Consider the following 17,297-nt stretch of genomic DNA (forward strand, 5'->3'; position numbering starts at 1 on the left):
GAGCAAAAGAACGTTCTTTAAAAAAAAAAAAACATTTGACTGGTAGTGTAAGTAAAAAGCAAACACAAATTATAGTGCCATTCACTATAAACATTTATTATAAACACCCAGACTAGATATTTAAAGCGAAACTGAAACTAGCGGGTTGGTTGCTGGAAAATGAGCACTTAACTCACTTGCCTTTATTACTTGTCACCAATCCAATCCAAACCATTTTAAGCAATTTTAAAACCCACCTTTTTTGCCCACCTCTGCTATAAGGAATAGAGTTTGTAAATATTAAGCTGCAAAAAGACTATTTAAATATGAATCCTGCATGTTCTGTGTGTCTGTTTGTGTCTGCATGGCACAGACGTGTGGTTTTGTTTACTACATATGTACTGAAGCGTGCGTGATGCTCACTGTGTTTTCAGCCTTTGCTGCCTCAATATATGAAGACATGAACACAAACATAATCTCTTAAACTGTTCACTTCATGGACATTTTGTTGTTTCTTTTGAGAAAGAAACTTTTTAGGAACTCAAAGGTCTTCACAGCAACCCGTCAAAATAAAAGTGTGGTTTAACTTGAAGAAATTGTGACAGAAATATATTGCTAAATGTCATGATAGTAATACTACTACTAATAAAATATTAAAGCATGTTTTGAGGAATATTTAACAGATAAATTGTTTCCTAGAATTTTTAGAAAAATGTAAATACACAGCACAGTATTTAAAAATTAATTAATTAAATACTATTTTGAATATAAAATCAATTAATTAGAGATGCTTTTGATTATTACAGTTTAATGAAACCATTAAAATGGACTCCAGAAAATTTACAGAAAAGCACATAATTTGATAAAAACAAAATGCCTTAACATTTTAAGTTAAATCAACTTAAAACTGCAAGTAATTTCAACTCATAAGTTAAATCAACTTAAAACTGCAAGTAATTTCAACTCATAAGTTAAATCAACTTTAAAGTACAAGTCATTTTAACACATTTTATTGTTGAAATAACTTGTTTAAGTTGATTTAACTTAAAATTGTAAGGCAGCTGCTGAACTTAGGCTTTTAAGTTGAAACTGGTGAAATCTTTTTACAGTGTAGTGAAAGAGAAAAAGATAATGTAAAAGTAAGTCAAGGGTCAAGAGTATAAAGCAAACACTGATAACAGTAATGGTGACTGACTTAATACATAATCAAACCATTATGAACTACAGCTAAACCTTAATTCTCAATAAGATACTAGATGACAGAAATAAAGTAAAAGTGGTGTCTGTAATAAGTGAAGATATTAATGATGTTTGTGTTTAATTCTCCTCTAGTGAGATCTTGACAGACTTATCATGTTCATCTGGTATTTACAGTTGATGTTCATCTAAGGCTTGTGTGACTTAAGTGAGTTAATAGAGCTGTTTAATGATGTATCTTCAATAGTTATAGTAGTAGTTTACTGTAAAAGACTAACAGTAACTAAATGACAACAGTGCTGCCAGTATGTTAATCTAAAAAGCCCAGTTTAAGGTTTAAGGTTTAACTGCTGTCCAAAGAGAGGGCTCTGATCTCAGAATAGAGTCCAAACCCAGAGAACTCCCCAATATCCCCAAGCTGGGATAAGAATAGTTAGGAGTGAGGAGGTGAGGTGGAGGAGGGATGCCAGAAAAACTGCCATGGGATAGATTAAAGGGATAGTTCACCCAAAAATGAAAATTAGCCCATTATTTACTCACCCTCCAGGCATCCTAGGTGTTTATGACTTCCTTCTTTCAGACGAATCCAATCGTCTCAAAGTTATATTAAAAATTTTCCTGCCACTTTCTAAGCTCATGGATTTGTAACGAAAAATGTTGGAGGATTTCGACATAAACCAAGAGGAGACTGTTTTTTCTTTGCTAAAGTAAGGAAACTTTGCTTCCTTTGCTCCGGTGAACAAACGTTGGTTTTCACGCGACTCACAGGCGCATGCGCTACACCGGCGTCCTATGTCATCCGCCCGAAGCTGCTTCCATGTACGATTGTTAGTGCAAGCTAGATTAAAGTGATTATTACATTTTAGATATGGATATTTTTCTTACAAAATTGCATTGATTCGCTACAGGAGGCCTTTATTCACCCCCTGGAGCTGTGTAAGGCTTTTTATTATGGATGGATGCACTTTATTGGACTTGTTTTGGACTGATAATTTTCAATATAACTCTGATTGCATTCATCTGAAAGAAGGAAGTCATATACACCTAAGATGCCTAGAGCAGGGGTTCCCAAACTTTTTTACTCTGGGGCCCCCCTCCCTCTCCGGCTAATTTTGCAAGGCCCCCCTATGCCTGACATTTCCTTTTGTATTTCCACAGTAAAGAGAGAAGTGTTTATTTTTAAACCTTTTTTATTAACCAAAACATTTGTTTTCCCTTATTATTCTACTCCATGTTATATATAATAAAAAAAACACTAAATTCAAACAAACTTTAAATTAAAGTTATACTTTATAACCTTAAAAGAAAAGCTCTACATATACAGATTTATAGCACCTGAATTCATTACTTCAGACATTCTTTACAACTTCAGAGTACTTTTTTTTAAATAAGTAAACCTGCTGTGCCAAACAGGACAACAGGGAGATGCCAAAAGTCCATTCATTAAACTTGTCCCTACTGTATCCATTAAAAAATAAACATACAAATTAAAAATACAGCAAATACATTCTAAATCTGTTGAGACACATCGATCTGAAGGCGGTTCGATGAAGACGGGATCAGTGAGAGCACGTCTGATGCTCATAAACACCGAGCCTCACCAGATCCTCCTCTATCGCAAGCATCCATTATAAAACACTCACAGCACATTAATTTGGACAACTAGGGAAATATACGATAAAAATACAATAGGGATCAGAGCCCCGCGAGCGCGCATAGTTTGCGAATCAATAGCAGACTTATGCCTGGCTAATGTACGACTCTAAAATACACAAGTGTTATACATTAGGCACACTATTATTACACTAGTCGTACCTTTACACAAGTTTTCAGCCACCTTTCAGTCTGTATTTAACAGTGCGATAAGGCTTGCTGCGCCGAGTCTGAAGCAATCAATCACAGAACACGAGAGATGCTGTGCTTTGATATTTTTAATATAACACATTAATAATGAAATTAAACTATTATAGGATAATATTTAAATGAATGGCTCCCCTGGAGGATCACTGAGGCCCCCTAGTGGCCAAGACCCCCCGGTTGGAAACCCCTGGCCTAGAGGTTGGGTAAATAATGGGCTAATTTTTATTTTGGGGTAAACTAACCCTTTAAGTTGATTATCTGAACATGTTCCACCTGAGCTGAACATATATTTGTAAATGATTGATTTTAATTCATTATATATAATTTATTATTTACAGGGCTCGAAATTGTGCCCGTTTTGGTCGCATATGCTCCTAAAATTTAATCTGTGTGACCTCAAAATATATTTAGACTGTTATATAATCTATAATAGGTTGTGTAGTCTATAGCTCTGTATCATGCTTTAAAAATTCGGTCTCTATTTGCACTTTGAATATTAACAGAGTAGCCTACTTTGGTTATGGCTGCATTTATTGTTTGCACTTAATACGACTAAGAAATACACAAAAGAATTGTGTTGTTTATTTTTGTAGTTTTATACTGTAGATTGCTTAAAAATGCAGTGGTTGCCTCTAAATGAAATGGCTCGACCTGTAATAGAGAAAATAAACAAATAGTTCATGTACTCATATTTTCATTCATTCTTGTCCCTTACTTAAGACATAAAATAAATGTTTAAAAAAGGCTTTCAGAATCAGCCCATTTGCTTGTAAAACATCTGCCATGAAGAATCAAGATTGGTGAATTACTAAAAAGAAATGCTAGCTGTTCTGCTCAATTTCCAGTTGTGGTGCTCCTTAATATCCATTGGGTGCTCCTTACTTTTTGAAGTTGGAAGCACCAGTGCTACCAAGTAAAAAAGTTAATTTCGAGCCCTGATTTAGTTTGCATACAACACACAGTACAAGGCTGATGTAGTAAGTGATGCATGTTGTGACGAATTCAAAAGACCCTCACCCTTTCCTCAACAAAACTGACCAAAATGGATTAAGCAAGACATAGGCAAGCCACAAGCAAAATATGTGAGTGGAGAAATGAAGCAGGTCTGTATGCAGGACAGTCGTTAAATGAAACAGGTCTGTATGCAGGACAGCGAGCAGACAGACGCCTGGCACCGGGCCGCTGGTGCTGACTCACACCTTCAGCACTGGCACAAACCCAGAGCGCTGCTGAGAGCCACTTCCTCTAGAGCAGCTGAGAGCCCACGATGCCCAACGGAGACGCCCCATCACATGACATCAGCACCTGCCACACGCACTGTTTACCTCCGTGTGTGTGACCATGTGGAAGTAAAGGGTGACACCTCACAGAGCAGAAGAACTGATCACTGCTTTAATCAGCATTACTGAGAACAGAGCTTTTGTACAAGCGCTGATGAATATAAATAGCATGATGATTTAAAAAAGCGATTAATTTCCTCCTAAACATTTCACAAACACACCATTACTTATACAGAGTAAATACGTACTGGCATTAACTGCATGTTTGTGCATTTAGAGCTCTTAGTGAAATACTGCAATCTATAAAGTCTAGATGGAAGGCTAGACACTCCGTCGCAGACAACATCACATTAATGATGGAGCTGCTTGCAGTAATGACATCAATGGAAAACTAGCAAGGGAAAGTTTATCAAGACATGCTTTGAATTTTGGTTTGACAAAGCCTCAGTTCAAAACAGCTCAAAAAGTCTCTAAGGCTATTAGGATCTAGAACAAACCCTTTAAAAGCACAATGTGTAAGTTTTCGCCACTAGAGGGCGCATACTCAAAACAAACAAAGAAACCAAAGGTGTAGTTTGATTGATTGTGGAATCATGAGAGTTATATTCTTCATCCCCACAGCCAATGCAATCTGTCGGGACTCGGGCAGAAATCATGTTTATGTTCATTTGTCTCATTTGGATATTCAGAGGCTCCTGCTTCGACACATTTCCTCAGCACTGATTCGTCAGATGAAACCAATGCATTTCGGTCCTCTGAGCCAAACAGGAACGATTGTTGATGCTTAGTCCCACCCCTGTGCCCAGATTGGTTCAAACTGTCATCTTTTCAACCAATAAACATAGGTTTTGGTCTTTTGACCCACCGATTAGCATGTTTCTTTGGAAATCTGAACAAACGCTAAGTGAAAGCGAAGTGCGTCTTGCATGCATGAAAACAAACACAAAATAACACATTTGTATGATAACATTATTTGAAAAAGCACAGAAATAGGGATGCACGATATTTATCGGACAGATAAATTATCGACCGATATGGGTAAAAATTACGTAATTTTTATTGCTCCGATAAATAAATGAAATCTGATCCGATAAAGTACTCTTGCTGGTAAATCAATCAATCAGTCTGGTTTATCTGAGATTCATCTGCTTTCCGAGTGCAAGTGACTGCAGCTGTAAACTGCAGTGACTCTCGGCCTTTGTCGCGTGTAATACGTCATCATCTGTGTCGTCATCATCGTCTTCGCCCGTCTGGAAGTTTTTCGCGGTGGCAGAGGAGGACGATGCTATTGCTATTTGCAGCACATGTTTAGCAAGGATTCTGAGAGGAGGTAAAAAGCCGTCAAGTTTTAACACAACAAATCTCACTTCAGAGGTCGTCATCTCGGTGAATCTGTTTTAGGGGCCGTTCACATGTCGCGGCTAAAAACGTGTGGAAAACGCTAGACGCGCCGCTTTCTCTTTCTTTCCAAACCGCTCTGTAGCCTGCTCTGCTGTGGCGTCTGCAGTTGCTAAGCAACCATGACCTGCGCTCTCCATAAAGACGCAAAAGTTTCAGCAAAGGATAAATGGATTTTCAGCATTAAAAATCGCTTGCAGTAGCTCTGTCATTAAATTTATTTAAAAATGGTTATTCCTGTACAGCTATGATGAGCTGTTTCTCCACCTTGGCAGTGCTTTCAATGTTATTAAGGGAACGGGTGAAGCTGATTGGTTGGTTCATGTTATATGACCTGCGTTGGGTTTGCGGCATTCTGAAAAGTTGATGTTTTTATCTCGATTCTGATGTTTTATTCCCCGCCTTGTACGATTTGGTTGCTGCACACATTCATAATATGATCAATAAGAAGCTTTAACGGACATTTGGACATCTGACGTTACTCCAGGATGCACTTTTCAGTTTTTCCAGGTTGACGAATGTCATAGCATTTTATTTATTTATAATTGTGGTGCCTTACACAAAAAAATAAAAAAAAATTTGAAGAGTCAGGACTGATGTTTGCTATGAGTGTTAGACCCAGATATATACAGTAATATACATTTCATTAGTTTATCTCAGATTTTGTATTCTCCTGGGTGCACAAAATTATCATATAAAAATATGAATGTATGGGTATCGGTATCGGCCACAAGAAGGACTTAATTATCGGCTATCGGTATCGGTAAAAAATGTTCATATCGTGCATCTCTACACAGAAATACTTACAACAGAGCCCTCTGACATAACACAAACCAAAAACAAGGATGAAACAGCAGTACATATCGGATAAAGCGCTGGAATTTAGGTTTTGGCGTCACTAGACGATGTCCCGGTAAAACAGATTCGGACGCAGATCGAATTATTTGGTTGTTTTATTATGTAACTAATTCTTATATAGTTTGTAAAGAATATTTGCACTCAGTATATTTCTCTCTCATTTTGTGTGTAGTTTGTGAATAATTTGATTTGGACTCTTTATATTTTTGTTGCACAAAACAGTTTGTGCAATTGTTTTATAACTTTTAAAATATAAAATATAACATTTTTCACTGTGTTTTGCTATTATATAACACTGTTTATGCTTTGACTTTATACCTGAAACTTTTTTGGACAGGCCTACATTGTCAATGAACTAAATAGGCCTGTTTTTCACTGAAAAGCACCTATAATATTATTGTAATATATGGCTATAACTTGCTTGGGAAATGTTATATATATAGACAAAATTTTATTTGGAAGTGTAAAACACCTAAATTCAGATTTCTAAATAAAAATTTTAAGTGACTGAGGTGTTCTGTTGTTGGATGTAATAATGAACATAGCAGTCGTTATTTCTGGTTTATCTCATGCAGCTTCACCCACAGCAGAAGTGAGTATAAGGTTTTTTATGCATCTTTGCAAATGGACTTTCTTAATAATGTGCTTGTTAGCAAGTTTCGCCATTAAACGCGGCTAAATTAAACATTACGGCTCATCATCCCACTGCAGAGAGAGGCGGAGTGAGCAGAGCTCATTAGCATTTAAAGGAACATGCAACAGAATAGCTCGCTCTAAGAAGGGCTGATTTTGACAAGGTAAATAGAGTGTTTTTCACACTACCATTAAGAAATTTTAACCAAAGTATGTTATAGACTTCTCATTAAGACCCTAAAGAATCATATCAGCTTGTGGAAATTTTTAAGGGCGCCCATATTTACCATAAGTTGAAAAAATTTTCACAGGTGAAAGATCTTTTCATTACAAATTTTGCACAATGGGAAATTTCATGAGGTTGAAAGGTTTCCCCCGCAGATTTCTCAATGAGACATTTTTTGCCTGCGAAACTTCAAAGAAAGTTCCCAATAGCCCTTAAAGGAGTAGTTCAGTTTCAGAACAAAAATTTACAGATAATGTACTCACCCCCTTGTCATCCAAGACGTTCATGTCTTTCTTTCTTCAGTCATAAAGAAATTATGTTTTTTGAGGAAAACATTTCAGGATTTCTCTCCATTTAATGGACTTCTATGGTGCCCCTGAGTTTGAACTTTGAAGTATCTTATCAGATCAATTCCCATTGACATGACTGGATTTTTCCCACTAAAATTGGCCAAACTGCTGTAAATGTGACTGCACCTAATGAATTTGTAATTTACCTCAAATTTGTTTTTAATATCCATTAATGTATAATTAAATGCCTGCATTTTGCACTCTAGACAGAATCATTCTCTGGTTCTCGTACAGCAATAAATTCCCAGCAAACGCAGGTAGTGGTTTCAATGATCTCGACTCGGCAGTAGATGAGTGATGATATTAAAACACAGGTAACTTTATATTCATTACAACAAATCCAGTTTTATCATTTATGATTTGCTTCAGGATCAGCCCACTGAGGAGGGAGGGGAGAATCACACAAAGACAGGAAAGCTTCAACCTTTCAGCTGTAGAGGACATTCACAGCGGACAGACACGAGAGCTGCTGCGGAGACGTCACTGCAGTCACACACACACACACACACACACACACACGCACCGGGAGCAGCTGCCCGTGTGAATCGCCACAGCGTCTGAGAAGCGTGTCATGCAAGCTGAAGGTCAAGACTTACTGGACGGACGCTTGCTCGGCGTCGGACAGGCCTGGCTGGGAAAAGCAGCCGGACACTACGGAGCCCATGAGAGTCGGTCGGCGGCGCGTGAGGACGAACTCCTGATGTGTCCTACCGTCCGGCCAGATGCTCGGCTCTGACCTACATGGAGACGGCGCGTGCGGTTTCCTGCGGGCTGCTAGGACACGGCGGTCTGTTTGTGCTTATTCATTACTGTAGCGAGCCTCATCACTACAGCCGCTGCGCTCAACTCCGGCGTCTCACTCCATCTGCGGGCCGGCCAGGCAGGCAGACGGATGGAGGGGGGGCTGGGCCGAACACACGCGTGTGTGAATGGAGCGAGAGCGATGTGCTTTATTTACATCCATCATGCTCTGGGGCACGAGGCTGCAGCCTGCGGTTTGATGCTGCGCCGGAGCTATAAATAACAGCAGGGCTGATGGGTCTGATGATGAGGAAATGTAGCGTGATTTCTGACGAGTGTGCGGGTGAGGATGCATGTTTACTGATCATTAATGTTATGCTGTGGCACTCTGGGTTTCTCTCGGTGCATGTTAGGCTCAAAGGTGCTTTACAAATTATATTATATCCATGCATAAGCACCGGCTCATCAAATTACGCACATGAGTGGTTGAACGAATTCAGTGAACAGCAGGTTTAATAAAGTGTTAAATAAGCTCAATGCATAAAACACAAGAGCCTGACCACCATGCTGTACACTAAAAAATGAAATCCAAACCATATAAACTGAATCCACTTCCAATCCACATAGTGTTAGAGAACACAGAACTAGTACTAGTACGCATGACGTAGTTTCGAATGCAGTTGCGTCACTCCCTTTTGGAAACTATCTTGCAGAAAATGTCACAACAGGGGTTTGTGTCTTGACTCACTCGCTTGACTCATTCTTACACCAGTTTTTCTGCATTCACCATCATTTCTCCTATCAGCCCTGCACTCTCTCTGCATCAAGTTTATTTTGCAATAACAGGGCTCGCACAATTTCTAAATCTCTGGTACTCTTCAGATTTTGGTAGCCCGAAAATGAATTTAACCAGCCCAAATTAAAAAGAGCATTTAATTTTTTTAAATATAGAAAATTAGATAGTGGTCTAAATGTCAATCAAAAATGTTTTCAATGCACAAATATAAACAAATACCAAGGAAGGAATTTATTTTCACTATTTAGTGTATCTGTAGAGTTTTTAAATATCAATTTAAGGCAATTTATGATTAAGAGCTGCACAAGTAAAATGAGGATGAGTGGGGTTGGACAATGTACAGTAGTAAGCCATAAAAAATGACATGATTTATAATTCAGATACAGGTTCACACAAAAGCAAAATATCTTATGCAATGGCATTTCAGCCTTTATACCATTAAAAGAGATAAATCAAGTATATCATTGATTATACTTATTTAAAACATAAATATTATTGTCTTAATTGTTTAGATTATTAGAAGGCACATTAACTTTCACATTTACAACTCTGTGTGTTTGCTGCATAAAAACATGGGTCGATAATTGCAATAATTTGACCATAACCAGCTGAACAAACGTTTTGAAATTCAAATTCATGCTCTGTCACGAGGTGGCGCTTAAGGAGCGCTGAAATTTTGCGGTTTTCCTAGTAATGGCTGTACATAAATGTTTTACGTTTTATCAGGCATGAAATGAAAATGTCAGTGACACGTTTCTGAGGACAGTCGGTTCCCTTCAGAAACATTCATATAAAGACATTTATCGATTTTGAAATGTGCATATTTATTCAGTGACATCATTGCCTTTTGAAGTTTTATCCAGCCCTTTCGCGATTCTCGTCTTTCCGTCCTCAACTGTAAGACCTCCTAAAATTATAATTAAGAATTTTCTTATACTATTTAACATATTTCAAAGAGAAACACGATACATTCAGAAAATCTCAGAATCGATCTGCAAATTGATTCATCGTCCCATCCATTTTTTTATCTTATGATTTTCAGAGGTTTTTTTCTTCTATTCTTCAAATACATCTCACAATCCAGACATTTATCTTAGAAAATATAATGGCAGCCAATAGGAGCCACATCTTTGAGAGTCAACATACACAGAGAAAATCAAATTAAACCCTGTGGCTTGTGATGATACATTGAGGTCTTAAGATACAAAACGATTGGTCTGTGCAAAAACTGAACAGTATTTATGTAATTTTTTACCTCTGGGTCCCATTGACTGCCATTATATGACTGACAGACTGCAACGGTTTGAGTTAAAAATCTTTGTTTCTGTTCTACTGAAGAAACAAAGTTATTTACATTTTTGGATGCCCTGGGGGTAAGCAGATAAACATCAAATTTAATTTTTTGGGTGAACTATCCCTTTAAAAACCTTTCAAGCTTAAAAAAGCATAACCTGCTCTAACAACAATGAATACATCCTCTGGTCACTAATTTTACTTATGTTCAAACCAGCAAATACCAAACAGGTTTAATCACAGGAATCCACATTTCTCGTTTACATCCACAAGACATCAAAACATTACTATTTTGCATTCTATATGGATTCTGGCAGTTTGTTTTCTTGGTAACTAGCTAAAATAAAATAAGTATCTTAGTTTGTTTATTTTACTTCATGCAACAAAAATGTTTCAGGGTTAAGTTGAACAAGAAAGTGCAAAGGAACATAGTTTTCAGCAGAGGGCGCCACATAATCAACTCAAGCCTCCATGCTTCTTCCTTACACAAGCTCCTCAGCAGGACAACATTAACCAAACAGTGCTCAGTGCTATGAATGCTACACCATTTTTGCAACATTGCATACATTATTCACAACCATGACAAAGTCAAAGAGTTGTCGGCCATTCTTTCAGCATATTTAAACATTGAACTGTCTGTGAATTGTCTGTTCTTACCTTAAACAGCCCTGCAGCCAGTCTCTGGGGTCTTTGTCGCTTAAACCGTTTGCTAGATCTGCTCCAGCGTCCTCACAGCCAGCGGAAAGGAACGATGAGGTCACCTCCAGAGCTGCCCTGCCGCTCTCCTTTTTTGTGGCTGTAACGCTCAGCACCTCGCCGTCCGAGCTCAGGTCAGGTGCGCCGGCATCCAAGAACAGACTTCTGTCTTTGAGTCGCTGCTGAATCATGGGAGTGAGGGGAATATCAAAGGCAAACAAGGGTTCGCGAGCGCTTTGAGAACTGGGTTCAGGCACAGGTTTGGACAGATCGTCCAGTGAGTCCATACTACTGTAGAGAGTCCCCCGCAGACGCTCCGACTCCAGGATGTTCTCAAACTGGCAGCTGAAGACATCTGTGGTGTCAACCTCACCTGCAGCAGATTTACCTTCAGAACACCTGAAACAAGTTGAAAGACAAACTCAAAAAGAGCACACCGCAAAGTGTGACACTAAACAGGAAGATGTAAAGAGAAGTTGACTTCAGGACATTCTGTCTTACGTTTACATTTCCTATTTGAGGCTTCCTATTTGGCTTTCTTTCTTCAGTCGTAAAGAAATTATGTTTTTTAAGGAAAACATTTCAGGATTTCTCTCCATATAATGGACTTCTATGGTGCCTCTGAGTTTGAACTTCCAAAATGCAGCTTAAATGCAGCTTCAAAGGGCTCTAAACGATCCCAGCCGAGGAAGAAGGGTCTTATCTAGTGAAACGATTGGTTATTTTCAAAGCAAATTGAACATATATATACTTTTTAACCTCAAATACTCGTTTTGTCTCGTCTCTGCAGTGCGCATGCATAGTCTGAGGTCAATACAGTTAGGGTATGTCCAAAAACTCCCATCTCGTTTTCTTCCCCAACTTCAAAATCATCCTACATCGCTGCAGAAGTACAGACCCAGTGTTTACAAAGTGAACATGCAAAGGAGATCAAAAAAGGTAAAACAGCATTGTAGGGTGATTTTGAAGTTGAAGAAGGAAACAAAATGTTAGTTTTTCGACATACCCTAACTGTATTGACCCGGATCACCAGTGTTGGGGGTAACGCATTACAAGTAATACAAGTTATGTAATAATATTACTTTTTCCAAGTAACTAGTAAAGTAATGCATGACTTTTTAATTGACAAAAAAAATCCTGAGTTACTTTATTAAATAAGTAACGCCAGCTACTTTTCACCCCATTTATTAATTAAAAGCTCTCCTGTCTCCATGTTGAGAGAAAGCGTAAGATGGTACTTTAGTTCTAGAATAAATGTGAACATGCATTAAATCATCTCACTCACTAAACAGATACAGTATTTCTCAAAATGCATAAAAACACTGAAAATCAACACAAACGTGCAATAATTGAATATAAAATAATACAAATATCCTTTATGTATTTAATCCCATTTTATTAACTGATGTCTTTGCTGCCGACCTTCGATGATCCAATTCATCCATACTAATAAGCAAAAATGACTCAAGATAATCTAACATTTGTTTTGTTTTTTTATTGCTGAAGACACTTTTTCTTCTGCAGTCTAGCTCTGTTTGTACTCTGTGTAGAGATTAAAAAGTATATAAATTGTAAATGTTTGTAAAAAAAATAACCGATTGTTTCGCTAGACAAGACGCTTCTTCCTCGGCTGGGATCATTTAGAGCCCTTTGAAGCTGCATTTAAGCTGCATTTTGGAAGTTCAAACTTGGGGGCACCATAGAAGTCCATTATATGGAGAGAAATCCTGAAATGTTTTCCTCAAAAAACATAATTTCTTTACGACTGAAGAAAGAAAGACATGAGCATCTTGGATGACAAGAGGGTGAGTACATTATCTGTAAATTTTTGTTCTGAAAGTGAACTACTCCTTTAAGCTAAACAAGTTTTAATACACAGGGTTCTCTTGAAAGTCCTTTTCCAAAACTACAATCCAAGCATTTACCACAGCATACGTTAATTTGATAACTTAAGCCATAAGAATAAATCTCACAAAATCAGCCTGGGTCATATTGCATCTGCAAATGAAAATAAAAATAATTATATTTGCATAAAATCAATCAAAAGCCTTTTTCTAAGCACATTTCCTCCTAAATTACTGTTTTCATAATGCAATCAGATATTCCAGTCATTTTAATTTTTATTCAAATGTGCATATTTACAGATTGTACAATTAAAGAGTATCAAGACATACTTATCTTTTTATATAAGTACTTTATTGATTTTTTGATTGTGTTACTACCATTGTTGGCTGGGTTATAATGATGAAAATGTATTTTGTAATGAACAATTAATTATTATGGATATTATTATAAAGCAATAAGCCCTAAGAAGCCTTGGTAAATTCACTGTAAAACCACGGCTTCACAGGGCTTATTGCTTTTATAAAATGGTTATTCCATATGCGTAGTAAGGTTTCACAAAATAAAACAAAGCAAATAAAGTGTATTGATAAAAAACATTATCCTTCCGCCAAACAATGTAGTTCCTCAGAAACAGTTGTGGTTGCAACAAAGTGGTTGCTGAGCAACACACAAATGTAAACAAAGGTGTATGTTTCAGTAATTTAGAACAGCTTAGAACACGGCTCAGCCAATCAGAATCAAAGACCGGAACTATCCGTTTTATAATTTTAAATTATTAATAAGATTGTTAATTATTTAAAAATAAATTATTATGAAATTAAAATAGATGTAGTTGTCTTTCTGCAAAATATTATTTATGACCCCAGTTTGTTCTGGACAAATTCATGAGAGTCACTCACAGGAAGCTAAAAAAAGCTTGATTCCATTATAAAACCACAAGTCTCGTTCCTCTTAGCAACTAAAAGTGAACACAGCGCTTCCTCTATATTGTGCCTGATCATTTCTAACGAAGACCAAGCAGAAAGGATAAAGGAAGTGAAAGTGATAATCAGATGCATTAGAGAACTGAATATATAAAGTAAGCTTTAGATTAGTGGATGCATAGCACGCTTGGACTTTGTATTACATAAGATGCAAGTTGTTTATATCACTCATTCCAGACAGCTTTTACTGACCTACATAGGCATCATAAGTGTGCTCCTCACATGATGGCTATATAAATCATACTGGTAACACTTTAGATTAGAGAACACATATTCACTATATGATTATTAGCATGCATATTACTAGCATACTGACTGTTTTTAGTACTTATAAAGCACATATATTCTAAATAGTCTTATTCTCTATGATCATATTTTAAATCCCTTAAACTCACCCAATACCTAAACATTACTACATCAACTAGACTGTAAAAAGTTTTCACCAGTTTCAACTTAAAAACTTAAGTTTAGCAGCTGCCTTAAGATTTTAAGTTAAATCAACTTAAGTAATTTAAACTCACAAGCTATATCAACTCATTTATATTGTAATAAGTTCAAATGACTTGTAGTTTTAAGCTGATTTAACTTAAGGCAGCTGATGAACTTAGGTTTTTTAAGTTGAATCTGGTGAAAACTTTTTACAGTGTATCTTATTGTCAATAAGCATTATTTACTCGTATAAATGATGAGTTTATTGTGCAAAAATGGTTAATAGTGAATCTGTATTCACTAATCTAAAGTGTTACTATCATGATGCCTTCTATATTGATATTCTATACCTAAAATGCAATGCAACAGTCAGGCATAATCATTCCAAGATGGCAAACAAGTAAAGAAGAATGCAAATTATAAATATATTAATACTTTAATGTAAAACTAAAACACCTCAAACATGCATGTAATGTTGTAATGTTAAAGTCCAAAGTCCAAAACATTTACCAAATGTACTATAATTGGCAACTATAATTGCTATTAAACAGAGATAGGAATTACAATACTGGTTATTTTTTTATTTTTTTAAATGTTAAAGTGTTTAATAACCAATAAGCAAAATCGCTTTTTAATTATTTTATTTAAATTTTTCCAAAGTATTTTAAAAAACCTATGGATCGTTATAAATCCTATTAAAACATTTTAACAAAATAATAATTAAAAAGTTGCATTAAAAATACACATGAAAACAAAACACTTAATTATTAATAATATTAATAAGCATTAATAATATTGATTATCAAAAATATAACAAGTTAATTTACCTGTAAACACTGTTGTTTCCTGTTGAACGGACACCAATTTAATGCCACTGGTGGGTACTATTTTTTAGAATGGTTCTAAAAGTATATAAAATATTGCTCATGCCGATTAACAGTCTCTCTCTACTATCTAACAGGCTTTTGGCAAGCGAGGGTTGCAATGCAGATCTACTGTACCTGTCTGAGCCGTTTTCTGTTGGTTTGTGATCGGGTCTAAGCGCACGCCCCTGTGGCACTCCTGTGGCTTCTGTATGCTGCGTGTCCGGAGTCACTTCCTCTTTGGCGCTGCAGCTCTGGTACGTTCCGTTTTGCATCTCTCCATTCACTAGGCTCTCCGCCCCGCTCTCCACAAACCGCAGCTTCTTTGGCGGCTTGTCCCGCAGTTTGCCCCCTTCCAGAAAGCCGCTGAAAATGCCCGGGACCTCGGCCAGTATTTTATTGGATTCCTCTAGAGACTCGTCTACCAGTTCCGTCCCTCTGAGCGAGGGTGACCCGACCTTCTTGCCCTCCGTCTCCTTTTCAGAGTTTTCCTGGGAGGGCACCTCTACGGACCGCTCCCCATGTGCTGCAGCTGGAGTCGGGCTGGCGTCAGGTTTATTTTGGCTGGCCGATGCATTCCTGGGGTCTCGACTGGGCCCAGAGCTGAAGCAGCTCAGCTCGTTTGCAGCCGCCATAACTGAGCTGGGGTCCTTTATGAGCGCCTCACACCACGAGTCAAACAGCAGACCAGACGTGAGGAGGGAGTCTCCTGCTAACTCGGACTGGCCGTTCTGAAGGTCCAGGCCCTGCTTGGCCATATCCAGTTGCGACGGCGTGGTTTCGTTTTGCCCGTTGCAGGGTATCATGGGCGTCTGCGAGTCCTGTTCGGTCGCGGCATGCTGACTCCGAGCGGTCAGGCCGCTCAAAAGGTTCGACAGCTCCCTGTCAATCTCCTGGAAGAGCGACGTCTCATCAATGTCATCGTCATCAAGAGCGGAGTCGAGACCTGAGCCGCTTTCCTGTTTCTCTTGGGTCGAAGAGGCGACTGTTTGACAAAGCAAAAAATTAAGATCATTAGGAGGTAACTCAAAGAAAGTCAAGTGGAGCAAGACTGCCTGCCTCAAATAAAACCACAGGAAGGGAGGATGAACAACAAGAAGAGAAACGTCTAAGGCAAAAGTGCTATTGGTATTAGTTTACATTTCAAGCTGTTCAGGGTTCCCACTCTTTTTTGGGCATCATTTTCCAGGACTTTTTTTATTTTAATTATGGCGGAAATAAAAGACAAGAACGCTCTAAAGTAATATATTCCTGTCTCAAGAAGTCTTTAAAATCATACAGCTTATGGCTAAGACTTAACTATAAAATCAGCTCATTAATATGAGATCTTAATTGTTAATTGCTTAATTGCTGGATTTTTAAACTCAAATTTAAGACTGAAGACCTTTTTTGAGACCTGCACAAACAAAATTAATATCATATGAGCGAGGTAGGGCAATGTCTACAGTTCCATAATAACCTGTAAAAAAGCCTAATTTACAGTTCAGATGCAAGTTTTCTCAAAAGCAACAAGTTTTATAAAATGATAAACTCTACATTTCAACCTTTAAACCAACCAATTTTTAGTCAAAAGTATAAATGTTTATATTAATTTAAACATTATTATTAATAAATTATTATAGAACTTAAATAACATAAATTAGGGGTGTGCAATATTGCCAAAAAATTATATCTCAATATTTTGTGGGATTTTATTGACACTGATAATTACACAATATTGTGTCTATATATTTAGTGTGTTATTGTGCTGATATCTTAAGGACTAAGAATTAAATTAAATCAGTAAAAACTAAATTTATGCAGAGCAGAGGAAACACAGAGGCTGGCATTTAGATGCATTTGCACACTGTTTAATGCAGCTCAGAGAGAC

General features: G+C 37.3%; 1 protein-coding gene across 2 annotated transcripts in view; it reads right to left on the reverse strand.

Moving 5' to 3' along the window:
- Window positions 1-17,297, reverse strand: part of psd3l (pleckstrin and Sec7 domain containing 3, like) — a 153,802-nt gene that overhangs the window by 110,323 nt on the left and 26,182 nt on the right. The window contains exons 3-4 of one of the 2 annotated variants that reach the window (XM_073830094.1): window positions 15,566-16,412; window positions 11,269-11,706 (exon numbers count right to left, since the gene is read on the reverse strand). In XM_073830094.1, the coding sequence (XP_073686195.1) occupies window positions 11,269-11,706; window positions 15,566-16,412 (1,285 nt within the window). Of the gene's footprint in view, window positions 1-8,377; window positions 8,619-11,268; window positions 11,707-15,565; window positions 16,413-17,297 lie in introns of those variants that run through there. The other variant, XM_073830095.1, reaches the window with a different exon arrangement.

Source organism: Garra rufa, chromosome 23, assembly GCF_049309525.1.
Source record: "Garra rufa chromosome 23, GarRuf1.0, whole genome shotgun sequence".
In the NCBI taxonomy this organism is placed as follows: Eukaryota; Metazoa; Chordata; class Actinopteri; order Cypriniformes; family Cyprinidae; genus Garra; species Garra rufa.